This window comes from Physeter macrocephalus, chromosome 8 (genome assembly GCF_002837175.3).
Source record: "Physeter macrocephalus isolate SW-GA chromosome 8, ASM283717v5, whole genome shotgun sequence".
NCBI classification, from domain to species: domain Eukaryota; kingdom Metazoa; phylum Chordata; class Mammalia; order Artiodactyla; family Physeteridae; genus Physeter; species Physeter macrocephalus.
In genome coordinates this window covers 137,918,677-137,945,474 of record NC_041221.1, presented here as the reverse complement: position 1 = coordinate 137,945,474, position 26,798 = coordinate 137,918,677, and the positions used below count along the sequence as shown (strand labels likewise).

Sequence of the window (26,798 nt, the reverse complement as noted above, 5' to 3'; positions counted from 1 at the left end):
TTGTTGCATTAATTTTTTATCCTGCTACTCTACCAAATTCATTGATTAGCTCTAGTAGTTTTCTGGTAGCATGTTTAGGATTCTCTATGTATAGTATCATGTCACCTGCAAACAGTGACAGTTTTACTATTTTTTTTTTTTGGCTACGTTGGATCTTCATTGTTGCCTGTGGGCTTTCTCTAGTTGCAGCAAGCAGGGGCTACTCTTCATTGCGGTGCACAGGCATCTCATTGTGGTGGCTTCTCTTGTTGTGAAGCATGGGCTCTAGGCGCGTGGGCTTCAGTAGTTGTGGCACACGGGATCTAGAGCACAGGCTCAGTAGCTGTGGCACATGGGCTTAGTTGCTCCACGGCATGTGGGATCTTCCCGGACCAGGGATCTAACCCGTGTCCCCCGCATTGACAGGCGGATTCTTAACCACTGCACCACCAGGGAAGTCCCAGTTTTACTTCTTCTTTTACACGTCTGAGGTCTTCTGCCAGCGTTCAGTAGGTGTTCCGTAGGAGTTGTTCCACATGTAGATGTAGTTTTGATGTATTTGTGGGGAGGAAGCTGATCTCCACATCTTATTCCTCCATCATCTTAAAGGTCCTACCCACAGCTTTTCTTTGTCCCCATCTGCCCTGGGCAAGATAGGGAAGTTTTCAAAAATTTATCCTCTTCCTACCTCCAAGAGAATCAGTTTCCTAGAACCTAACACAAGGCCTTGCTTGGAGTGGTATAAACTACGATGGATGACTGTGTACGGGCTACTGTAATGTAGACCTGAGTCAAAGGTCTCCACTGGTGGGAATTTCTGGCCTGCAGAGAAGATGTTTTTGGTTCATCCCTTTAAGATGGCTCAAATCACTGCTGTAGGAAATTAGCAATGCAGACTGTGGATGTTTGTTACTTCGCCCGCCATACCAGGGAGGCCAGGCAGGATGACAGAGGAGAGCTGCAGACTGCGAGAAGGGGCACCGGGGGCAGAGCGTGAGAAGCTTCATGCTGACTCCTAGGGCTTGACTTGGGGAGGCTAGTAAATGGTCGTGTCACCAGGAGAGGGAGGCTCCTGGAGGAGGAACAGGGGCAGGGAAAGAGGACCTGTTCCATCGCAGACACAGGGTGTTTGAGGAGCACCCTGTGGACCAGGCAGCCCTCCTTGGGGTTATCACTTCACATTTACTTGTGCGATTATTTAATGGTTCTCTCCCTCACTGGGCTCCCTGAGGACGGGGACTTTGTCTCTTACAGCTCAACACTGCAATTTGTGTGTCTAGCACATTGCCTGGCAGCTGGGATCATGCTCAAGAAATATTAATTTGATGAGTTAATGAACTGTGTTGGTGGCAGATAAATTCAAATTCAACAATATATTCCATAAATATCTAACGAGCACCTGATATATGCCAAGCACTGAACTAGACTCTTTCATTTCCTCTTAGCCACGATCCTGTGAGGTTATTAATTATCATTCATAACTAACTGCCCTGTGAACTAACCCTGTGAACACAGGGGCTGGCACCGCCAGCAACTGGGAAATCTGGCACCGACCCACAGCTGCATCTTCCAGGACTCTCTCCATAGCCCACTACCACCCCCGACACCAACACCACAGCCGTGCATCCCGCACACTGATCAAATAAACCTGCTGAACTCACACAGTCCACTGTGTGGGTCAGATGGGTGTAGGTGCAGGGCCCATCACTGCTGTTTACTCGTTTCCTGTCACCTCGGGGAAGTTACTTTTCCTCCACGTGCCTCACCTTCCTCATTCTAAAAACAAGGATGGCAACAGTACCCACCCTCATAGAAAAGTAGCAATTCTAACTGTGGTAGTTTGTGAAAGTGTTTAACACCCTGCCAGGCACATGATAAGTGCTTGGAACATGGTATTTATCATCCTCATCCGGAGGCTTGCTCGGCCTTCCTTATCTAACCATATGATCTTGGGAGTCTGTTGAGTTGAGCAAATGCTACACTAGCTCCCTCCATCTCAGCGTCTCCGGGACTGTCCAAGCTTGGAGCTCTCAAGGCCCGGCATGTAAGTACCTCATGCCCAGGCGCCAGCCCCACAAGCCCTGCCCTGTCTGACCTCTCCGCACGGCAAGCTGTCTTGGGCAAAGCAAGGAGGAGCTCCATATGACTGATTCTACTCTTCCTGCTGGAGTTCCCTCTCTGCCTAAGGGGGCCGGGACTTATTCCTGGACGGGATTCATAACTGGAACAGTAACTGAAGGATCGGAAAATGCTCACGAGCATCCCAAACCTGCAGCCCCTCCTGCGGCGCGCACCCCCTCACCTCACCAGGCACGTAGGAGGTTGCACGGGGAGCAGGATTACCGGCACCGCTCACCACACAAATGGAAATGTTCCTGAGCAAAGTGCGTGCCAATCAAATATTTATAAATCAAACCACATCCTAAAGGCACTAGAGGAGTTCACTGGTCCCAAGAACCCTACTCTGCAGCCCTTTAGAAAGGGCAGGCTCCTTCCCTTCAGCGAATCCCCCCTGCCCCGAGTTCTGGGGGCAGTCCGGACTCCCATTCTGCTACCACTCGGCACCTAATGGTGAAGGCACTGTGCTCCCCATGAGCTTGGGCCAAAAGTTAAAACAGCTTTGCAGAGGACCATGGTGGACAGAGCCGGGCCAGGCTGCCAGGCCTCAGAAAGAGGGGCTAGTCTTCAGGCAGGAACGCTCTCCCCAGCGGGATGCCATGCCAAAGGCCTCCCTCCCTCTCCTCCCCACCAGTCCCTTATCTGCTTATACAGAAGGAGTTTTTCCAGATAAACTTTTTTTTAACTATCACACAGTCCATGGACTATATCAAAATTTCCCAGGCACCTTTTTCAGACCCTAAAGGAGAAGCAGACACCTTCACACATTCTAAGAAAAGTCTTGTGTGTGTGTGTGTGTGTGTGTGTGTGTGTGTGTGTGTGTGTGTGTGTGTGTGTGTGCGCGCGCGCGCGTACGTGCGTGCCTATTCCAAACCACTGGAACTTTTTTTTTCCACAAACTCCATTTTATTTCTTCTCCGTCTTTCTCTAATGTTTTACGGCGCCCGGCTTGTGGCTACATTTTAATTATAAATGCCACTGACATAAAACAACCTCACGGAGTTCTGAATGAGGCTGACCTCATTTTGGGTAAACACGGCAAAGGACGGGAAGTCTTCAACCCAGAATAAACCAGGCACGTAATCTCTCTTGGCCTCTTTGGAGAGCAGAGGTGGAAAGCAGGCCTCTTTTAAAGGCCACGGAGGAACGCGCTGCAGAAGTAGAACCTCCATCCGCAGGCATTCATCCTGCTGAACGCATCTTTAAAAATTCCTAGGGCAGGACAGGAAGATACTAGGACGGTGCCCAAGGCTCATGTCTCTTGCCACTGACAGGCTCGTAACTCCTGTTCCTTCTTTCTATCCTTGGAAAGTAAGCGGTCATGTGTCTTACTGTGAGTACTACTATTAGGAAAAAAAGGAAGAACATCTAGTCGGGGACCAGCATATCCACTCAAAGCCCTGGATTCCTCCTTACATAGGTTCCCCTAAGTAAAGACGCATGAAGGCATCCAAAGGACGAGGGTCCAAAGGATGAAGCAGAAGCAGGGTCTGCAAAGGCGATTTGGTACATTTCAGTTATTTGACATTTACTTTTGCTAAATCAGCTATTCCCAAACCAGCACACCCTAATGCATTCCTAGAAACGGAGGGCTGGATTCCACTGGGGACACTATGGTTGCAAATCCAGCAGGCAAACGCCTCCAGCCTTCCTGCAGTGCTTTATAAATCTGAATTTCTCTAAGAAACTTGTATCTATCACTAGAGTACCTTTTTAAAAATTGCTTTCCATTTCTTCTGCTAAGGCAAAAGCCGCTGTTCGCATTTCAGAACTAGGGAACACTGAGTTCCCTGAGAGCTAAATGACTTGTCTCGTTTTTCAAAAAGCACTCGCTCTTTCATCCTTGGGATGCTACAGAGCCACTGACCTTCCCGCTCATAGAGAGCAAGTCCTAAATTCCACTGACCTTCCCGCTCATAGAGAGCAAGTCCTAAATTCCCCGTATGGGAGGGAAGAGGTGCTCGCCCTCTGTGCACTGGGTGCTAACCTGGTGGAAGGTGCTGGAAGAAGAAAATGAACAGAGCAGGTGTGGCTTTAGTGGCCCTTCACCAGCTTTCCTGGTTCCCTGTCTGCCCTTAAGAAGACGCACCTTTTGCAGATACCTATGTTCAGGTCTAGATGGTACCTGAGGTCAAGCCTGCACTGGGTCATAGAGCACCGCAGGGGTCAGCAGCAGCAAGAAACTGAGTGTCTGCCCACCAACCAAGAACCAGGCTTTACACATCAACTACCCACCCCCCACCCCCCAAAAGTACGAAAACATCAGCAGCTCCATCATCCAAAGTTAACCACTGTTATCACCTGGCTGTTCTTACCTCAGAATTGTGTTTTTAAAGAAATGAAGAGTTAGGATGAAGGGAAAGTTCCTTCCACTCCCCTCCCCAGCCTCAATCCTTCTCATCCTCCCCAGAGCAGCCACTGCTATGAATTTGGTCTGAATCGAGTGCACATTTTTATCTTTTACTCCCTATCTGTTCATGAGCTATGCGCATTGTTTTATGTTTTTTACAAAAATTTCATCAAGGATTTACCATAAATATTCTTTTGCAATTTGCTTTCTTTCACTGCACATTATTTTCTGCTTTTCTTTGAAAGGGAAAACAATTAGAGAGAGAGAGAGAAAAGAGAGTTTTTGTTGTAGTTGCACTTTTGTTTGCTTTTAGCTCAAAAACAAGTGGGGTTTTTGCTACTGTGCTGCTTGATCACTCTGGGTCGTCTGTACCCCTAATTGGGTGTCAGCCCCTGAAGGCAGGGACCTTGCCGGCACTGAGCACAGCGCCCAGCACACGATGGCCGGTGCATGAAAACGTGGTGACTGGGTGGCTTTCCCTGAGCCCCCTGCTTGCTCTAGAAGGGAGGAGCTGCTGCTTCCACCCAGGCTGTTGGCCAGGCCCTCCCTCTCTTTCTGAGCCCCCCTCTCTCACTCGCTCTCCTTCCCACCCCCCAGCAGCAGCCGTGGGAGGATGTTAGGTTTGGAAAACTGGAATGAAGTCACACTAGGGAATTGGACACCTAGTCAGTTACACGAGCAACGCGCTGGGTGTTACTCCTTCCTGCCAGATCTGCTTGCAGAAGGATATATGCTTAAGAAACTCAGCCAGAAAGAAATCCAGTGAAAATGAGCTATGAAACTTGGACATCCTGGAGAAATAATATTTACAGAGGAAACTCTTGAGACGAACTCTCACCAGTGCCACAGCCCTGGTGTTGGGGCTCAGGGCCGAGGACTGAGTCGTGTGCCAGGCAGCTCTGCTTCATGTTTACCTCCGTGGGGCGTTTACACAGCCAAGACGGGACTCCTCAGACAGCAAAGTCAACTCTACTTAGCCCCACAGAGAGACAAACGGGCACTATTTAAGGCATAGGACAGAAATGGCCTAGAGAATGAAAAGCTTTAAAAAAAACTCTTCCTTGGTGATAATGATGTGTCAGTGTAGGTTCATCAGTTATAACAACTGTATCACTCTGGTGGGGGATGATGAAAATGGTGAGGCTATGCCCATGCAGGGGAGAGGGCATATGGTAAATTTCTACACCTGCCCCTTATTTTTGCTGTGAACCCAAAACTGCTCTACAAAATAACGTCCGTTTAAGAAGATTTTCCTGGATTACCCAAAAGGACTTGCCCTTTGGGACTGCTGTTGCACCTATAATGCGTCTGACTAGATACCTACTTACATGGATGGTAGGTGGAAAAAAAGTCCCAGGCAACTCACATCACTCAATTCTACGGCTATGGAATGGGATCCTGGATGGTCATCTGCCATCTGGTACATGTCTCATCTTGAACACAAGGGGGACCAAGGAGGGAAGTGAATATGGCTTGATTTGGACCAATCTCCCTGATACCTGGAGCTCAAGGTATTGTACGAAAGAGAGGAAAAAGTAGGATACCTGAAATAGGTGAGCCTGGGTTCTGGTCATGGTTTTGCCCCTGATTATAAGTATAATGTTTGGTAAAACATGCTCTTACCGAACTTCAGTTTCCTTACCTGTAGGACAGAGCCAGTGCCACCTTCTTCCAGGGATGCTGTGAAGAGTGATGAGGTCACCTAAACACAGTAAAAATGGCAGTAATCGTACTGGACACTTCCAGGCACCAGATCATTAAACCCCACAACTCCTTGAAGCAGATACTATCATTATAGATAAGGAAATAGAGGTAAATACCATGCCCAATCATCACTCAGCTAATACATAGCCAAGCCAAAATCTGAATTCATGCAGTTTGCTTCTGGAGTCCACACTCTTTTGTTTACTCTTTATACCAAGATAGAAACTAGCATGATGCCTGGCGCATTGTAGGTAATCAGTAAACGATTATTCCCTTCCTTTGGTCTCTCTTAAATATACAGGATTATGATGAGAAATTGATACAAAATACATTTGAAAGTTCCCTGAAAACCATGAAGTCCAATGAAAATACAAAGCCTTAAAAAAAATTTATTGAGATAAATTCACATACCTTACAATTCACCCATTTAAAGTATGCAATTCAGTGGTTTTTTTATATTCAGAGATTTGTGCAACCATCTCTATAATCAACTTTCATCACCCCAAAAAGAAACCCTATACCTCTTAACCATAGTTTCCCCTTCTCTCTCCAAGCCCCTCCTCAGCCCCTGGCTACCACTAACCTACTTCCTGTATCTATGGGTTTGCCTATTCTGGACATTTCTTTTAAATGGAATCATACAACATGTGGTCCTTTGTGAGTGGCTTCTTCACTTAGCATGTTTTCAAGGTTCAGCCATGTTGCAGCATGCATCGGTACTTTGTTCCTTTTTATGGCCAAATAATACTCTATTGTATACAGCATTGTTATTAAATGTATTTACATGATTCCTAGACTGTTGGAGCTGAAAAAACTCTATAGAGACTGAATCCAAACCACTCCCATTTTACTAACAAGGAGACTGTAGCCTGAAGGTTAAGCAGCCTAGCCAAGGTCACCCTGCTGGTCAGTGGCAGAGCCCAGCCTTGACCCTTACAACTCTTAACTTGGCCCCATCTTACTTCACTCCACAAAGCATTATTGGAAACACAATTCAAAATGCGCAGCTTACTGATGATGGGCCAACAGAATCATCTCTGCAACGATTAGCCTAATAACATCATTCATTCAGCAAATGCTAACATGATGAATCCTAACATCATTCATTCAGCAAATGCATACTGTCTGTACCTGGAGCACAGGGCACTATGGGAGTCACTGGAGACTGAAGGAGGAACAGGATAGGTAAGATTCCTGCCCTTTCTCCCAAGTGTGCAGTCCCCTGGGGAGGTAGAAATTAATGAGTAAAGCCCTAAACGATAAAAATAAGTGCACACTGTTCAAAATGCCATGAAGGAAACAAACAGGGACCGAGAAAGACAATGACGCAGGGACTAGGGTGGCAGGGGTCCTGGCTGAAAGGACTTGTTGTGCAGCGTGTGGAGGGGCACTTGGGTGGTGAAGGCCTCTCTGAGGAGGGAGTTTTAGGCTGAGGCCAGAAGGAAAAGGACCATCATTGTGAATATTAGGGGAGAGGAGATACCAGACAGAGGGCAGAGCGTGTGCCAAGAGCCTTAGGCAGGAGAGAGCTCAGTGTGTGGAAGGAGTGGAGGTGGTGGAGCAAAATGATTCAGGGAGCCAGTGGTGTGACCCGAGGCTGGAGAGGGGAGGCCTCTGGTCTGTGCTCTCATAACTACCTCGCAGAGCTAAGCAGAGTTAGGAAGACCGGTGGGAAAGGAGATTGTGGCTTCTGCTTTCCTTCCTGTGAATGAAATAAACGCCACTTGCCAGAGGAGGCCCTGAGTTTCTGTGGCTAAGACTTCCAAGGACAAGAGAACTGCATCTTCAATAAGGGTGATGTAACTATGTATCACCCTTAGGATGAATCAGAAGATAAGGAAAACAGAGGGAAATGAGAAAATACAGACATATTAATAAGGAAGTGGTGAAATGATTATGGTACAGCCATATAATGGAACACAATTCAACTGGCAAAAAAGAAGGTAACTCCTTCACTACTGAAGTGGAAAGATTTCCAGTCAGTTGTTAAGCGAAAAACACAAGGTGTAGAACTGTATGGTATCTCACCATTTGTGTAGGGAAAAAAAAAAAAAAAGGCAGGAGGGATAACATATCTCTAGAAGGATATACTCAAAATATGTCTCAGAGGGGTTTACTTGTTTGTCTCTGTCTCCCCAGGAGAACGTGCCCCAGAGGAAGGGCAAGAATCCTGTCTGTCCTGTACCCCCATCAGTTGGGAGTGGGAGGCTGGAAGGAGTGGGAGAAGACATTCACCATCTCCTCTTCTATGTTTCCAAGTCTGAAACATGGGAATACATTTCTGATTCTAAGAAATTAAATGAAAACAAGGAAAAGCAATAACGGGTCTAGAGGTGCCAACCGAAGCCCTGTATTCCTTCTAGCACCCCTTGCACCTCAAACTTTGACAAAGTCAACCCTTAGAGGGGTCAGCTGACTCCAAGAGGACTACGGGGTGCTCACTGGCCCCCAGTCTAGATTTCACTCCTTATCATAACAATGGCTATGACCAAAGAAATTTTCCAGAAGAATAAAGAATTAATTTCAATTCCCAAATGGGAACCATCAAAGCACCTCTCTCCAGAGTCACTCTGGGGAGGATGAACAAATGAATAATTATCAAGTGGGACTCCAGTGAGGTATCCAGCAGTGAGCAAGGCACCATGGGAGTATCAGTCAGTATAAATGGAAAGAGGGCAACTCAGGGTATCTCAGTCCTCGCCCTCAACGTCAACGTTTCTCAACCTCGGCACTATTGACTTTTTGAGCTGAATAATTCCTTGACGTGAAGGGCTTGCCTGGGCGCTGTAGGATGTTTATTTAGCACCATCCCTGGCTTCTGCTCACTAGATGCCAGTAGCACCATCCCACCCCAGCTGGGAAAACCAAAAACGTCTCCAGACATGGCTAACTGTCCCCTCTAGAACAAAATCATCCCCAGGTAAGAAGCACCATTCCCATCCCAGGTGGCTACTTCATTCTCCCTTTCAAACGCCAGGGTTTCCCTTTCAAACGCCAGGGTTTCCCCTCTGCCTGTATCCCAGTGGGGTTGCCACAGAGGTTGGGGGTTGACTGAACTTCATTGTGGGTGAGTTCCCTGAGTTTCTTATGTGCCAAGCAATCTACCTTCCTGGGAACCTCTCCTATCTGGGAAAATAACACTATCAGATTTCGAAAAATAACAATCTGTCCACGAGAAGCTCCCACACCAGGAAGGCCCAGGCCATAAAAAGGTACCCCTGCCAAAGCAGGTTGATAACTGAAGCTGAACACCCTCAGGCTGGCCAGTTGCCGACTCTATGATACCCCCAAGATCACTGGGATGATGGAGCCAGGGAAGTGAATGCTGATTCCTCCTGTGACCATGCCCTGTAAAGTGCACGTGGGGTCACATTGTAACGAACAAGGCAGATGGGTGGTCAAGCCCGCCATCATCTCTCCTTCCCTTGAGAACATGATTCCCAATGGACAGCTTTCTTTGGAGGGCAAAGAAAAAGGAACTGTATTTCTATGTTTTGATTAATTTGAGGCTCATCCTTGAGGGCTCTGTGAGATGAATGAGCAGAATTTTCCGTGGCTAACTGTCTTGGCCGCCAGGCCCTATCGGCAAAAGCTTAGTGTTTATTTACTTTTGCTCATGTTATTTTTATTTCAGTTCAGCTGCAGCTCAGTGCGGAAAGCGTGGGGGAGGTGTATATAAAGAGTACGGAGACTGGCCAGTACTTGGCCATGGACACCGACGGGCTTTTGTACGGCTCAGTAAGTATGAGGCTGACATGCTTCCAGACTCGGCCAAGGTTTGAGGTTTCCAGAAATCTTGTTACATGGAGTGATGCAAACTATAAAGCATCAATTAGTCTCTGTTTGTTATTTTTTCCAGCAGGATTCCCACCCTCCACCCTGCCTTATTTTAGGCACAAACATAAAAGAGTTTCTTGCAGGATTCTCTCTAAATACTCCAACGTATTATCACATAGACAAAGAGAAAAAACGTTGATTGAAATTTTAGTAACTCATCCAGTCACTCGCTCCAGAATACCTAATCCCACTTCATTATTCATTCCAAAAATGCTTCTTGAGCATCTACCATGAGCTATATAAGTGTGTCTCTTAAGGCTTTTTACAAAAATTGCAGAGCCCAGACTCTAGCAGTTGATATTTCATGCATAAAACTTTGAAAATAGCCTTTTTATTCTGGAAGGGTCACCTAAAAGGATAAAAAGTTTAATAACTTAATTCAACAAACATTGAGCAAACGCCTCCTGTTGTCCAAGTACAGCTGGGTACTGAGCGGGTGCAAAGATGAATAAGCGACATCCTTGCCCCAGAGAAGCAAAGTCCAAGAGTTTGTTCAGTAGCTAAAATCCTGCTCCGTCTCCCTCTCCTAGTTAATGCTTTATATATGTTTGACTCGGTACATATTGATCTTTGTGAGAAAAGAAAAGAGAATAGGGGCAATCTGATTTTGTCCCTATTGGTATCTGGTAAACGATTTGAATGGAAAGAGAGCTGAAGCCAGCGGCTGCAGGTTTTGAAACTATTTCTGGATTTCAATGATCCTTTCTCTGTAGCCTAACAACTGAACATTAAGGCTTCACCAAACCCTCTTCTTCCCTCTTATGAAGATGTCTACCAAAAGGCAGCCAGTAGGTGGGATTTTAGTTTGGGGCTCCCTTTAACTTACATCAAATTGCCAAGTGGCGATGGGCACAGGAAACCCTCTCTTGAAGCTGTAATCTCAGCCAAGGTTTGGGATGTGAACACAGTTCATTTTTTTTTCATGCTGCCCACTAGGGCTCAGGATATGAGACCATCAGAGGAACAGGTAGTTCCTGTAGGCTGTTTGCTGAAATATGGATTGATTTGGACAACTTGAAAGGGTTTGGAGCTAGGCAGTGACTGGTACATAGGGAGCAGACTTTTTTTTTCAGGTGGGCCTTCCTATCAGCAATAAAATCAACAGGCCAGTCAATCATTCAGTCTCAGACTCATAAATGAATCTCATGCCTCTGCCACTTTGGCAAGTTACTCACCCACTCTGAACCTTGTATGAAACGAGGACGGTAATGGATAGTAATTACCTCATACTCACATACTTAAGAAGAGTCAGAGAGACAACGCACAGACCCCATCCACTGGTGTAGCAATGGCAGCTATAAGGCAGTCGGTTTACAAATCCCTTACCCTCATTATTTCTTGCATTACGTGTTACAATTTTATGGCTTTTCCTCCTTTAAATCAATTCTGATGTTTATTGTAACCTTCTCTTACTTGTATAAAAATTTGATAGACTCCCATAAATCCAGACACGTCTAGGCTCCAGACACCGCCTTCTCCCACCATGGTCCTGGATGTCACTGATTCACCTGAAATATTCATAGGGTGATCTTAATATATTATGCCTAAGAATTTTCATATTCCCCCGCTGATAAAGATAAGTTCTAAAATATCTCAGGGCTCTGCATCATGCTCTTAACCAATTTTAGGTATTCATCCATCCTGATACAAATTTGTGTGTGTGGAAAGGACATATTTATTTAAAAAAATAAGTTTGAAAGGCTCTAAAACATTAATATATTTATTTTGGGGAGTGGTAAATGGCTGATTTTATAATACATGAATGCCTTTCTGTATTTTCCAAATTTTTTACAGTTGGTATCTGTCACCTATGTAATTGGGAAAAAGCAGGCTAAATATAAAAAAGAAATTAATTAAAACAATAGGCATGAATCAACTGTTAATCCCCAGGCCCGTGGCACTGCACGAAGTGCACAGTAAGCACTGACAAATCCTGGTCGAGGCACAGATAGAGCATCTCAGCTGCTGACTCAGCCTGTGACTCAGCCATTCTGTGTGTCAACTGCTCTAGCGTAATAGACACCATCAGGTAGGGGACGTGGCCGCCCTGAGCTTCATCACAGAACACAGGCCTGACGCCCACTGAGCCGTGTCATGGGGTGAGTCCTCCCTGCAGGAGAGTGGGCAACCCACCCAGGTCCAAAACTGCCCACCTCCTCCCACCCTTGACAATGTGCATCGAACAATAATGTCTGGATGAGTTCCTCTAGACGCAACAGAGTCACCTAATTAAATATTACATCTATGTCCCATCTTGCTCCAAAATGATCTGGAGTGTCTCACCCAGTTGTCACTGCACTAGACTACAGATGAAAAAGGGGCAGAATACTTCCTGTTACATAGTTCCTTACTAAACAAAGGTAACTTTTTTGAATACTTTACATGAACTCAACAATCAGATTACATTCATCACCTAGCTGGTGTGCACCTATTATTTGCAAAATTCTTTGTCTTGGGGGGAGACACAAGGCTGACAAGATTCCATCTCTTCCCTCAGTAGGACTGACAGTCTAACAGACTTAACATGCCACAAATAGAGAATAAACAATAGGACTGGAAACCACCAGAAAGGGACTCACCAACCACTATGGGTGAAGAGGTAATATAGAGATCACATGACTTGGAATTGGAGCAAAGTCCACACACAGCATATGTATTTTAATACTCCTGTTTATATCCAAATATAATAAATGTATTCTAAAATCTTGACAAACAGAAAGGGCAAAGAACTGGGATTCCTCCCACTCTAACAGATGAATTTTAGTAAGTAACTGTTGGTAAATATTTTCAATGTAATTGCACTATTTAATATGTTTTAACTATCTATCCAACTTAATAAATTTACAGTTGCATTGGATCCCACTGTATGGATGTACCACTATCCACTTAACCAATCAATCACCTTTCCATGGGTATTTATGTTGTTTCCAATATGTCACCATTATAGCCAATACTTCAAAGAACATCCTTGAAAATACCACTATCTCATAAGGGTCAGTTCCTAGAAGTGAAATCCCTGAGTCAAGGGGAATGCATATTTTAAATTTTGATATATATTGCCAAAGTCCCCTCACAAAGTTTCCACCAACTTACCTCACCAACAGTGTCTGACAGTGACTATTTCCCACACTCTGCGCAATACTAAGACTTGTAAATCTTTTTGCTCTTTGAAGATATTATAGCCAACATGTTAAATCATTTTTGAATTTGCATCTTCTTGCTAGTGAGACTAAGTATGTTTTCATAGGTTTATCACCCATTTTTAAAACAGCAGACACAGTAGGCCATTTTAATAATGCCCTAAGTTTCTATCGATATGGCCCTATCTATGTCTCTCTGTGTGCTTATACATAAAGAGGTACAGAAGGATGTTCATCAACTGTTAACAGGTGCCTGTATCTGGGTGGGTGCGCTTTGGGGTGATTTTTTCTTTTTTCTTTCTTTTTTTAAAGTAAAGTCGTGATTTTTTTTTTTTTTACAAGTACCATTCTTTTGATAAGTAGCAAAAAAAAAAAAAAAAAAGCTATTCTCACTGAAAATAAAATCCTTTAAGTTCCAGGACATGTTTTATGCTTAGGACACATTTTATGCAAACATTTATGTTCATAACAACACTAAAGTAAAACCCTGATACTGTTGGTGAAAATCACCAGGGTGTAAAGTATAATTGGTAGGTTTTCATTTATTCTTCAAGACCAAACTTAAGAAGGCCCCACTGCATCACAGTCTGGTTTTACCCATCTTGGACGCTTTTCATGGTCAAACCTCGGTGCCAGGCCTCCGCAGAGACAAAAGACCCAGCTCTGCCCTTAAGGTACTTAAAGTCATTCAGGATTTTCTAAGTGGGAGACTCTAGGGTCCTGAGCAGAGCAGATGCGAGGGGAGCTTACATAATAGCAGATGTACATTGAAGGCTCATTATGTACTGGGTCCCGTTCCAAGTCGTCATTTCTATCCTCAGAGATAGGTTCCATTATTTTCCCAATGTCACTGAAGAAGAAACCGAAGCACAGAGAGCCTCACTAATTTGCCCAAGGTCACGCAGCCAGTAAACAGAGGAACCCGATCTTAAACCACTCACTAATTATTCTACTCTTCCCTGGTTTTATTTTTTTTTAGCAGACACCCAATGAGGAATGTTTGTTCCTGGAAAGGCTGGAGGAAAACCATTACAACACCTACACATCCAAGAAGCATGCAGAAAAGAATTGGTTCGTTGGTCTCAAGAAGAACGGAAGCTGCAAACGCGGTCCTCGGACTCACTATGGCCAGAAAGCAATTTTGTTTCTTCCCCTGCCAGTCTCCTCTGATTAAAGAAATCTGTTCTGGGTGCTGATCACTCCAGAGGAGCCCGAAGGGGTCCTCACCCGGTTGACCCCAAATTGTACCCTTGACCATTGGCCACGCTAACCCCTGGCCCACACAGCCTAAATGTGTAACGTGCTTCTAAACGCCCAGTTCACTTTTTTTGTAAAGTCCTTCACCCTGGCACAGTTTGGAACCGAGGGATCAAATGGCTTTTAGGGGCCAACTGGCTGGCCAGTCTGGGTCTGGTTTGGAAGTTCAGTTGCCTCTGGGCATCTGCTGCAGGCTGAGCCTCTTAATGCACGGGTGGAGCCAAATGAAGTGCGAGCAGAGGGTTGCCAAGTGGGTTGTAACTGCATGCAATTCCCTCTACAGAGTAAACCCTGCCCGCAAGTCCCCTGAATATCTGGCGTGACTCCCTTTCATCCTTTCAATCCCCCACAATTATTAGCAGAGAAGCTATGGCTACGTTAGAGGAAGGCAGCTTTCCATGAGTGGAAACAGGGATGAACAAATCCCCTCTCAGGAACAGAAGGGATTCAAATGGCAAGGGGAGACCGACTGGATTCTAGCGGACAGCTTAGAAGGATGGGATCTCAATGCACAATGAATGAAGGCTGAGAGGCTCAGGCACAGGAGAGCAGAATGAAGGCACAGCCTTGGGAGCTGTTACAACGCCTTGACTTCCCCAAGGTTATTCGGCAGCAGGAAGCCCCTGGATGATGTCAGGTGGAGAAGAGAACTAGGTTCTTGATAAAAGCCAGGACACTGGGTATTGGGAAATTCATTTGGGTCTGGGGAGTGGGTGTGGGAGTGATGAGAAAGGGAAACATGGGCTGAGGGGACATTATCCTCCAAAGAGGATGATTCTAGAAGTGAGAAGGAAAGATAAAGGGACGCCATGACCTGTGCTTGGCCACCAGAAAGCGGAGGCTTTGGGGTCCTGGGGCAGTGCTTACAAATCATATGGGCATCTTGTTTGACTGCAGGCTCTGGTTCAGTTGGTCTGCGGTAGAGTTTTCCCATTTCTTACAAGCTCCCAGGTGCTGTAGATGCTGCTGCCTCTCCCCACCCCCCGTACGTTAAGTAGCAAAGTCCCTAAAAGCGTTATTCAAATGAAGGGGGCTCAAACCCCGACCCTCCCCGGCCACACCCTTTAAAACACATGTCCCATGGATCTTCCCACACTCAGGCAGCATCAGCAGTTGTGCCTGAGTTAAGGAGTCGAGTCCGGGTTTAAGGCACTTTGGCCCAATGCCTGTAAAATGCCCATTTAGAAGATATACAAAAGCATACTTCAAAAATCTTAAACCCTCACAAACAGCTTTTCCCAAGACGCCATCTGTGTGACGGTTACTTATATAAATATGCTTCCTGCTTAAAGTAAACTTGACCCAAGTGGCTAGCAAATTAGAAACACCATTCATCTCTGACATGATACTGTTGCCATGTAAAGGCCTTTAATAAGCCATTTAAATTTACTGTGAGACTACACCTTTTAGTTACATTTAAAAATATATAGCTCAAAGGCAGTTAAACTGATTAGCACTCAGCCACTGAGAATGATAATAATAGGATATGATATATAAGCTCCTCAATTATCTACAACTTAGACTACATTTACCTTAGAAAATGAGATTTTTCTTGGTTTTCCACTGTGCTGTTATAAATTTTCCTTTGCAAATGGGGAATCTTAAGCAATGATATAATTGTGCATAATAACTGATGAGAACGCTAGCTCATGTTTTATAATGAATTGCAGTAATTATTAATTGAAAGGTAATTCCTTAGTAACTGAACTATTTTGAATGGAAGAAAAATGACAATTTGTGAAAGTTCAGTGTGATACTACAATTGAGGAACTGAAACAAGTAAAGGCTACAGTTGCATCATTCTGCATTTGTACAGCAAAACGTTTCATAACTTTTTTTTTGTTTTTGTAACTTGGATAAGACAATTTGATTTTATTTTAGTAAATCTTTGCAGGCAAGTTGGGAATAGTGCAGTGTGGCTTGACATCTCTTGACTATGAAGATTTGGCCAGAAAAAGGTACCCACAGAGGAAATCCAAGATATTTATAATCGTCCATAATTTTTAGTGTATGAATCAAATTCAAGTATAACATTGGCCCAAGAAAATGAAAGCTGTGGCTAACAGATGAGATGGAAGTCTGTGGTTGCAGAGACCCAAGGCATTGAGAGGAAATACTACTGTGACCTTGACAACCTCAGCCCAGTCGCTATTCGTGTATTTGTTCAATGAATATGTAAGTGCCAAACGGTGTGCCAGGCGTTTTACTGGGTCCTGGGGCTCCTGGGAACCTTGTCTGTCCGGTTTGCTGCTGTATTCTCTCCCAGGGCATTATATTTATATCATAAGATGCTGAGGATTCATTTCTTTCAGTCAGGGAAAAACAGAGACTTCGTAGGTTCCTGCTGAATGAACAAGTCCCAGACACCAAGGTTTTGGAAGAATTAGCAACCCCCAGCGTAAGATAAACCTGTATGCAAGTGTCAGAGGACATGGCAAGGTAAACGTAACATTTCAGCTGCAGAACCGTGTCAGTTCAGGGGGACCACTTTCAAATCAGGAAAAAAAGGCTGTCCGATCTTGTAAGAAGGGAGTCAGCGGCAGTTGCCTGCTCCATTTTGAACATGTCTCGTTCCTCAAATGTGGAGCATTCCTGTTGTTCTCCCTCTCCCTTGAGAAAGCCCTGGAACCATCTGCCCATCAGATGCCTCTCGTGTGGATTCATTTTCAGGCCAACTGTTATGAACTGCCTGACATTCTGTACAAAGCATCAGAACGCATACGCTTTTGGATTGTTTTCAATGTGGTGGTGGAGGTGGTGGAGATCTGTCTCCTTGGAAGGGGTGATACTTAAAGCCTCCTATGGCCAACAGTGTGGACTTACAAAAAACTGACTGGAGCATCACAAGTTACTGAAGATCAGGGTCCTTGCTTTGTGTTAGAGATGGAGCCCAGGCCCTCAGCCTTGTAGAACATACTGGTTCAAATCAACCAAGTTCCTGGGCTACAAAGCAGACCTCTGAAGAAGAAGATGCCGGTCATTCTACATCACTCTCTCTTTTTTTTTTTTGGCACCTTAAAAATATTAATAAATGTTCCACTTATAGGGGATAATGTCTCTCTGACGTTTTGAGCATCATCATGTCTCGTCTTCCTACTGAAGGACTTAGCCAGCATCCCTGAGGTGTGGCTGCTTGGTTTTCTACACTTAGCTTGTTACCAGATATGAAACTTTGAAGGCTGATAGGAAGAATATTTTTCATTTTGTTTAGAAACCTAAGGCAATCATGGTGCTTTACTAGGGATCCATTAGGGAAATACATTCAGGAAGTTTGCCCCCTGAAGAGCCAAGGACCATAACTAACTCAGCTGACACTATTTCTTCATCCGTAGCATATGAAATTATGCTACTATTGTAAAGCTGACCAGCTTGCGCTTTGGCAAAAACACAGTGACCTGAAAAAAATTTTAAGGACTTATTTACAATTTTAAGTCAATGGCAAGAGGTGCATCTCTTGCATCTCCAGAACCTTGATGTGGGGCTAGAGGTTTGTCCATCAGATTTTCTGAAATTATTATCACATTGAAAAACATCTCCTCGGGGGCTTCCCTGGTGGCGCAGTGGTTGAGAGTCTGCCTGCTGATGCAGGGTACGCGGGTTCGTGCCCCGGTCCAGGAGGATCCCACACGCCACGGAGTGGCTGGGCCCGTGAGCCATGGCCGCTGAGCCTGCATGTCCGGAGCCTGTGCTCCGCAACGGGAGAGACCACAACCGTGAGAGGCCGGCGTACCGCCAAAAAAAAATCTCCTCAAATAAACTCCTGAATCTTATGACTTCTTATTCTTAGGAGGAAGTACACTGTTGCCTAGACATTGTGGCAGAATCAGATCACACACATGCACACTCGCACACATGCAAACATATGCACACACTTACATATGCATGCATGCTCACATATGCACATGCATCTATAAAAAACAGCTGGGCGGTGTTTGCTCACTCAATGAATTACATATCACCATATCACCAAAAATCCCTCCTTTTCTTTTTTTTTTTTTTTTTGTTTGCGGTACGGCCTAGACATTGTGGCAGAATCAGATCACACACATGCACACTCGCACACATGCAAACATATGCACACACTTACATATGCATGCATGCTCACATATGCACATGCATCTATAAAAAACAGCTGGGCGGTGTTTGCTCACTCAATGAATTACATATCACCATATCACCAAAAATCCCTCCTTTTCTTTTTTTTTTTTTTTTTTGTTTGCGGTACGCGGGCCTCTCACTGTTGTGGCCTCTCCTGTTGCGGAGCACAGGCTCTGGACGCGCAGGCTCAGTGGCCATGGCTCACGGGCCCAGCCGCTCCGTGGCATGTGGGATCTTCCCGGACCGGGGCACGAACCCGTGTCCCCTGCATCGGCAGGCTGATTCTCAACCACTGCGCCACCAGGGAAGCCCCCTCCTTTTCTTTTTAAAGTTGCTTAAGGCAGTGTTTTTCTACTTTTTGGAGCTTGAGCAACTGTAAGAACTACATTTTTTCTATCCCATTTTCTAACCCAGCACATGTATTACCTTTAACATACACACAACTGAAACCAAAAAATGTCACAAAATTATATATATGAAATGCTCTGAGATTTTTCTATTACACTCCCCTAAAAGAGGCTGGTCAAAGATCAGTTAAATGGGGTCGTGACATTCAGAGTCACAACCACAGTTTAAAAAACACTGGCTTAATGCAACCATTCGTCTTCCCAAAGATGACCAGACCCGGACTTCCCTGGTGGCGCAGTGGTTGAGAATCTGCCTGCCAATGCAGGGGACACGGGTTCGTGCCCCGGTCCGGGAGGATCCTGCATGCCGCGGAGCGGCTGGGCCCATGGGCCATGGCCGCTGAGCCTGTGCGTCCGGAGCCTGTGCTCCACAACGGGAGAGGCCACAGCAGTGAGAGGCCCGCGTACCACAAAAAAAAAAAAAAAAAAAAGATGACCAGACCCTACCAGGATCCTGTATTATGACTTTAGTGTTTTCAAAAGCACGGTTTGTTCTTGAATAAACAATACAAGGGGACATCCTGTTACCCACGAACCATCTGTTTTGAGGGCATCGTGAATTCCTTTAGCTGGTTTGCTACTAATGAAATATGAATGCAAGGATGCAGACCCCACGGGCAGCCACTGCTGCCTCCAATGCTGTTCTTAGCAGATTTCTGCTCTCAGAGCCCCGGAGACTTTGACCCTCTCCCTTGCTACGGAATTCTCATCACTTTGGGGCTTGAGGTCATTCCCTCCTTAACTCCCACAGTCTTCACTTCATTCTTCTCTCTAGCCCCGACAATTTCTATTTCATAACCATTTCTAAACAATACATGAAAAGTGGACTGAGCCAGGAAAAGGCTAGAAACCCAGGGCCTCTGAGCATCCTCCCCAGCCCCCATCACTTTTTGGAAATGGCGCTCTTATCTACCTAAAAAAAAAAAGAGTATACCATTCATGACTCAGTCACAAGATAAACATCATTGCTACCAGACTACATCTTATTCAGAGATTCAAAAATTCCCATCTTTGCTGAACCAACCAAAAAGTGTAACCCTATGCCCTAAATGTTTGAGGGGGTTAGGGTGGCTGATAATTGGCCTCTTATGGGTGAACTGGACTGCAAAGAGAAAAATATAAATGAAGTCACCTTTCATATTTCTCTGAGTGACGTCCTGTCTGCCCTGTGGCAAAGGGGGGAGGGGAATCCCAAACCCTTAATCGCTTTTGGGCTGTTAGCATATTAATAAGCATGGTAAAAGTGACACACTAAACAAAGATGTGCCCTTAACTCGACTTTCACAAATTAAAAAAATGCTTTTCAGGAGCAGTAGTGCAAAGTAAGAAGCCCAGCTAGGAAGTGGGATGTGTGTGCTTTCCATTTCAAAATTACTAAGGGTTTGTTTGACAAGCATTAAAAGTTGAAATGATAGCTCATAAAAAGTGGCACACCGCCCCTCCTTCCTACTTGGCTCCCTAAACCTGTTCTTCACCCCCAGAAAGACTCTCTTTGCCACCATACATAAAATTTACTCTAAAATCTAGGCAGACAACTTAGCACCTGAGACGTGGGGATCTTGACATCGGGCACTCCAGATCCCAAGGATTCATCTAATATCCTCTCAGGTTACAAGGGAAATGTACTAAGTGACTCTTGGGATCTTTCTGTAACATGGTACCCACTTTGCGGTTGACATATTGACCATGACATACTACCCTGTTAGCTTTCCACCATAGCTATAAAATTAAAGAGAGAAACCAGGTCACACGCAGCCTGAAGCTAGAGAGTGGATTTGCTTTAAAAAAACGCATATACTGTAGGACCTTGTTTTGGGGTCTTCTGAGGGGTCTGAGAATGTCTGTGATGTGGGGAGGGCGTACTTCCCAAATTGCTTCCTTCCTTCTTGGCTTCCCACTGTCACACAGGCTAAATTTATACACTCAGCAGCTAAACATTGGTGTCTATTTTATTATATAAACAAGCAAAACCTCACCATGTCCTTAATGTGCTTTTCTATCAGCCTTAATGAAGGGTTGGGCATTCCCTCTTTGGAACCGTGTTCAGTTTCAGGATTTGGTGCACTTGGCTGCAGCTTTTGGGATGTAGCTGTAGGCAGGCAATCTGTGCAAATCATCACAGAAACACATGTCATTGTGATTTTCGTATTTCATGTTTTCCTACCTTAGGAGAAAAATTTTTTGTCTGACCTAGAGATACATAAGAGCAAGATGCCAGATTATTTTACTGATTTGCCTTGGCCCCAAACATTTTCTCCAAAGTAAGGCAGAGGAATGTTATTCTGTATTAACAGGTTTTGTGTAAATTGTAGAAGCAGGACTGCTCATAGCCTGGGAATGTCAACTGCATTCAGAGTTCAGTCAATTCCTATAGAAATGAACGGTAAAATCTATGGCATTCTCAAAATAGGAACACCTGCATTAGGATCTCTGAATCTGACCTGGGAAATGGTGTTTGTTTTAGAACTGGCCAGATTATTTCTGATTAAATACGGGATAAAAACCCAGTCCAGGGTGGTTGTGCAGAGGGGACAAATGAGAAACTGGTTTCTTTATCCTTGGTGCTACTGGAACATGTCACATAATATTTAATTGGAGTGAAGAAGAGAGATGGTTTTACAGATTGCTTGAAAATATGTAACTCCCAAGCAACTTAAACATCTGGGGAGAGTTCGATACGGCAGAAGCCTAGTCTATCCTGTCCAGTCCGCAAGATAAACAGCAGCAATGCATTGAAAATGAAGCATCTTTCCTCAATTCCTCACTAATTCACCCACCGCTTATTGAGCGTCTAGCGCTGGGTTAGTCAGGGTCTGATCAGGAGGCAGAAACCATGGCAATAATTTAAACAGGAAAATGTTAATGGAAGGAATTTTTAACTAGTAAAAAGGGATTGACTACAAAGGGGTAAAGCGATCTCTGAAGATAAGTGGAACAGCAAATGTAGGGAGCAGTTACTATCCCCAAAGCTGAGGAAAGTATTCAAGGAAGGAACAAATTTGCAAGGGGCCGTTCTCTGCAGAATGAGATTCAGACTTCGTGGGCTATGGCCCACAGGGGATGGAGTATCTCACTACAGTGCTTCAGGGAGCTTCCCACTGGAACACTGGTGAAACTCTGGAAGCAACTTGCTGGGGTGCCAGTGACACTCACTGGAGGTCGTGTACCACTAGGTCTCCAGCAGGAAGCTGCACAGTGGCCACTGGGCCAGAGGAGCAAGAAGAAAAGTGCAAGAACCGCAGGGAAAAGCCCCTTCCTCTCGCAGTGGCCCTCCAGCGCCCTCTACTGACAAACCTTAAGTTGCTTGCTGGCAAAGGAGAAGTGATTACAGGGTCCAGCTCCAATATCAAAACATGATTTAAATACCGTGCTGGACACAATTAGAAGATGAACAAATGCGGTCCTCGCCCTTAAAAAGCTTGTGACAGCAGTGAAGAAAGTCCCTACATGAAAGCATCAAGTTTTTTCAGCTTTGTCCCCTTTAAAAAATGCCATCTTTCTAAGCCCTCTAAGCTTCTCTGTATGTTCAAGGTACTTCCTTTAGATATTGTTAAGTCAGTCACTAATTTAAATCACCCAAACCAATGTACTATCCACATACAGAAGAAGGTAACTCTGGAGTCAGACTGGCTGAGTTGGAGTCCTGGCTCTTCCATCTACTGACTTGGTAATTTGGGGCAGGTTACTTAATCCTCTGTCCTCTGTTTCCTCCTCTGTAAAATGAGGATACACATAGTACCAACCTCACAGGCTTGTTGGGAGGTTCCAATGAGATGGAGGCATGCAAGAATTTTTAACACAATATCTGGCATATGATAAGGACTGAATAAACATTTGCTATTATTTTTATTAAAATATGATTATACACACTATGTACTATGATAGGGCTTAAAATGATCTTCTTTTAGAGTCTCCATTTAGGTTCCCAGTGATTGTTTTCATGAACTTACATTTGGAGAGAGGTTGCTTCACAGCAATTCATTTGAAAAAGACACAAGAATCTTAATTGCCTCCAAGCTTACTTCTGTAAGGCACAGATTATGTTACGTAATTGTCCTATTGTAGTTTGAGCTGGTTAGGCCACATGTGGGCTACTGCGTCTCATTTTAGATGCTGCATCTCATTTTAGATGCTGCATATTAAGTTTCGCAAATTTAAAAAAATGTTATGTGGAGGCTAAAAAACGAAGAGTAAGGGGCCAGAAAAGCATATGCCAAAAACAACAGTGGAAGAAATGAGGTGAGTTCAGTCAAGGGAAGATTTAAAATGAGATATTATGGGTCTCTTCAGATCGTTCAAGGGTCATTTTGTTTTTCTTGCCCATAGCCAAAATGAATACAGGTATTTGGAACTTGAGGAGGAAGTGATTTTTGGTTCAGTATAAAACAAAAAACATTTCTAACAACTACAGCCATTCCAACCATGGTTGAAGCACATCCACAGACAGTGACTGACATCTGCCGCTCCTGCCTCGAAGCCTGGATGGGCACCTATGGTTGACTCTGTGAGACATCATCCAGGTCTCCCTTCAGAAATGACCCTCCCAGCTGCTGACAGTATTACCTGCAGATGGATGGCCTTGGTGAGGTGAGCTGCCTTGCCCAAGAGCACGCCCCTCTGAGGCGGCCTGCATATGCACATAACTGCCTGGCCAACTTCGGGCAGCCCTGAAGGATCAATCCAGCTTCAGACCTTCTCATAAAGTCAGCTGAGGCCTCTACATTGAGACTGCCTCAACTTCTCCTTCTGCCCTGTCCTGCTTCCTCCCTCCCTACAGGTGGTGATCCTAAGATCCCTAATAAACTTCTGGCACGCTAAGCTTCATCACAGAGTCTGCTATCGGAGAAGCTTGCCTGTGACAACACTTATCCAGGATGCTAAAGGCACTGCTCTGAGCAGGATAACTGCAAAGGTCCCCCACAGCCCCATGACCCTACACAGTCTTTGGGTATCCAAAGCTGAATGTTCTAAGTCTACAAATTTCCAACCTGCCTCTACTGCATGCATCCGTATGGATGATCCTCAAGAGAAATCTCGGCCTTCTTTCTAATCATCTGACCTGTGGCTGGCCTGATGTCACTGGGAGGGGCACCTGTTGAGTCATTAAATTGTTCATTCAATCACCTGTCCAGCCTTTCAACAAATATTTATGACAGCCCAAATATGTACCAGGCCTGGTGGGTACAACAGTGCACAAAGAGGCTCTCTTTTGGAGCTTACATTCTAGTGACAGGAAACATATGAACATACTATTTCCCAAATTTCAGTCATTTGCGTACTGCTTCCAAAATTTTTGCCTATATGCCCATTGCCTGATCACGGTACTTCTTATTCATATGGCTTATGAAAGGTGGATTCACAGTTTTATCTACTTTAGGCCTACTGTAAGCAGAAATATTCACAAAGGGATAAGCTACTACTACATAGATTTTTTTTTTTTAGTATTTATTAAACATAGAACTTTAAAAGAAAAAAATGAACACCTGCATATCATCTTTCCCATATACATATGCCACACCCTAGGAAACTATTCACACAACGGATCATACAGGGGAATGTAAAACTGCAAGTGTGACAGGTGTTTACAAAGGAGAAGTATTCAGTGCCCTCAGAATATATAATGGGGGGATTTAACTTCACGGGCTTCCCTGAGGAAGTGAGCTGATATCTGCAAGAAGAGTAAGAGTTGACTAGGTAAAGAGGTGGAGTGTGTGCTGTGAAGAACATTCCAGATAGAGGCACCAGCATGTGCTAAGGCCCTGTGGCAGGAGGGAGCACAATGCCAGTGAGGCTCAAGAGTGGAAAGCATGGGGTGAACTGAGCCAGCCAGCAAGGTAGAGGCCAGCGATGGAAGAGGGAAGGTAGGTGGACTCCACTCTCCAGCACGTGTAGATAACCAAGTGGAAGCTAAATATATCTACGCGATCATTCTCTCTCCCCCTTTCCTTCCCCACACAACTGAATTTATATCACTTCTCTAGACCCTCTGCCAAAGAACACAAATAATCAGTATCAGCATGCATGTTTCTGGCCTGGGTTCAAATCTGGACTGTAAAATGTATTCCAGACTTAAAACTTTGGGGGTTGAGGTTATATTTGTTAAATATTTACATCTTCCCCTGAGGCTTTTATTCATTCCATCCAGCAGGTGAAGTACAGGAAAAGGTTTTTTGTTCCCAACAAATCCCCTTATATCCAAAAGGAAAGCAAGGTTTGCCAGCATAGTCAAGGGTGAGAGAGAAAACAAGAAAGCAGTGATTGTGTGTTTGAGTTTCATTCATATGGAAAACATGAACTAATTAGTGTCTTCATGCTGTTGCTTCCAGAGATTCTGAATTTAACGTTTATGTCCAAGTTTGGGTAGCTATGCTATTAATCAGTCCAAAAACAAATGAAGCAGCTTAAAAAGAATCACACAACCAAAAACCACATCCTTCACAAGATAGAAAAACAGAAGGATAACTTGGAAACTCTTCAGGCATGGTGCCAGTTTCAGGGTTTGGGTGGGGGGGATTTGGCTGCCTGATGGAGACGTCTTAATCTGGGTATGAAAATAGATTTTTAAAAAAATGTTTACACAGATCTAATGAGGAAAACTCGACGGACCACACTACCCTTTCAGTAACTGGCTTCTAAAAGACCTATGATCAAATAGCAACCCCATAGAAAGAACAAAGAAACGAAAGAGACAGAAAGAGAATATAGATATAATAGATTATTTTCTGTCTCCAGATTCTGTAAGAACATGACTGATTAAAATAGCCATTCAGAATTTATCTCACACCTTTTTCTAGAAGGCACAGAGGCCTGCCTTCCTGACAACCAAACAAAGAAGAAAGTTCCTGCTGCTACAGAGAAGGGATCATAGCAGATACTGGAGAAAGGAGGGAGAAAATGGCTCTAATGAGGAATCTGCTCCCCAGCTGGGGAACATGATATAGAACAAATCATTAGAAGGCAACAGGGAAGAGCGCTGAAACAAACGTGTACAGGGTGCAGCAGGAGCCCAGGTGGGAGGGAAGGTTCTTTCCAAGGGAGGTGGGGAAAGCTTCCCAGGGGTGGTGTGTGACCTGTGTTGGAAGAGATGAGCAGGTGTCTGCCAGGTGGGAAAGCGGGAAAAGGAAGCAGGACCACAGAGTCTCACCTCGTTCATGGATCAGGCACTGGAGAGTTAGCTTGTAACGGGTGAGTTATACACAGTCAAAGGCAGCCCTGAAAACCTGCAGGGAAATGGATGCACCATCTCCCAGGAAGTCTCTGGCATGTGTTTGGGCAGCTATGTCATATGAACGTTGTAAATAAGTAAGCACTGTAATCACACTGAGCCACCAAAGCGCTCCCAGTACAAGAGGCCCAGAAAACGTGGGTAACAGCAGAGTCCTGCCTTGCCCTCTCTCCCCTGGAAGCACATATGCATGGAGTAGACTGGCAGGCAGATCACCCACGCTATTTATCTTTCTCCTTTTTTTCTCTCTCTTTCTCTCTTTATTCCCCCATCTCTCCCTCCTGGGTGAGTAAAGTTGGTTTCTTCCAAGTTACCTATGTGTGTGTGATGTCACTCTCCTGACAAATATAGGGCATCAGCTTGGAATTACCCAACTCTGCTATTAAGTATATGACTTCCCTAAGCCTGGGTTTCTCCATCTCTAATACAGGGAGAATATTAAAACCTTCTTCATAAAGTTAATGATTAAATGAACTAATCTGTGCAGACTGCATAGAACTCTGCTTGGTACAGGGTAGGTAGTCAATTACCATTCACTGCAATTAATATTACTCCAATCAGAGGAGACAGCGTGTGTTAGGACCTAGAAGTGCAAAGGAGAATGGTATGTTTAAAGTATGTTTAAAGGTATGCATAGAACTCTGCTTGGTACAGGGTATGTAGTAATAACCATTCACTGCAAT

The 26,798-nt window shown here is 44.6% G+C and overlaps 1 protein-coding gene across 2 annotated transcripts in view; it reads left to right on the top strand.

Moving 5' to 3' along the window:
- The window catches only part of FGF1 (fibroblast growth factor 1), a 26,702-nt gene extending 12,339 nt beyond the window's left edge, over window positions 1-14,363 (top strand). The window contains exons 3-4 of one of the 2 annotated variants that reach the window (XM_007123324.3): window positions 9,786-9,889; window positions 14,111-14,363. In XM_007123324.3, the coding sequence (XP_007123386.1) occupies window positions 9,786-9,889; window positions 14,111-14,302 (296 nt within the window). In that variant the 3' untranslated portion in view covers window positions 14,303-14,363. Of the gene's footprint in view, window positions 1-9,785; window positions 9,890-14,107 lie in introns of both variants that reach the window. The other variant, XM_028493326.2, reaches the window with a different exon arrangement.
- The last annotated feature ends 12,435 nt before the right edge of the window (window positions 14,364-26,798 follow it).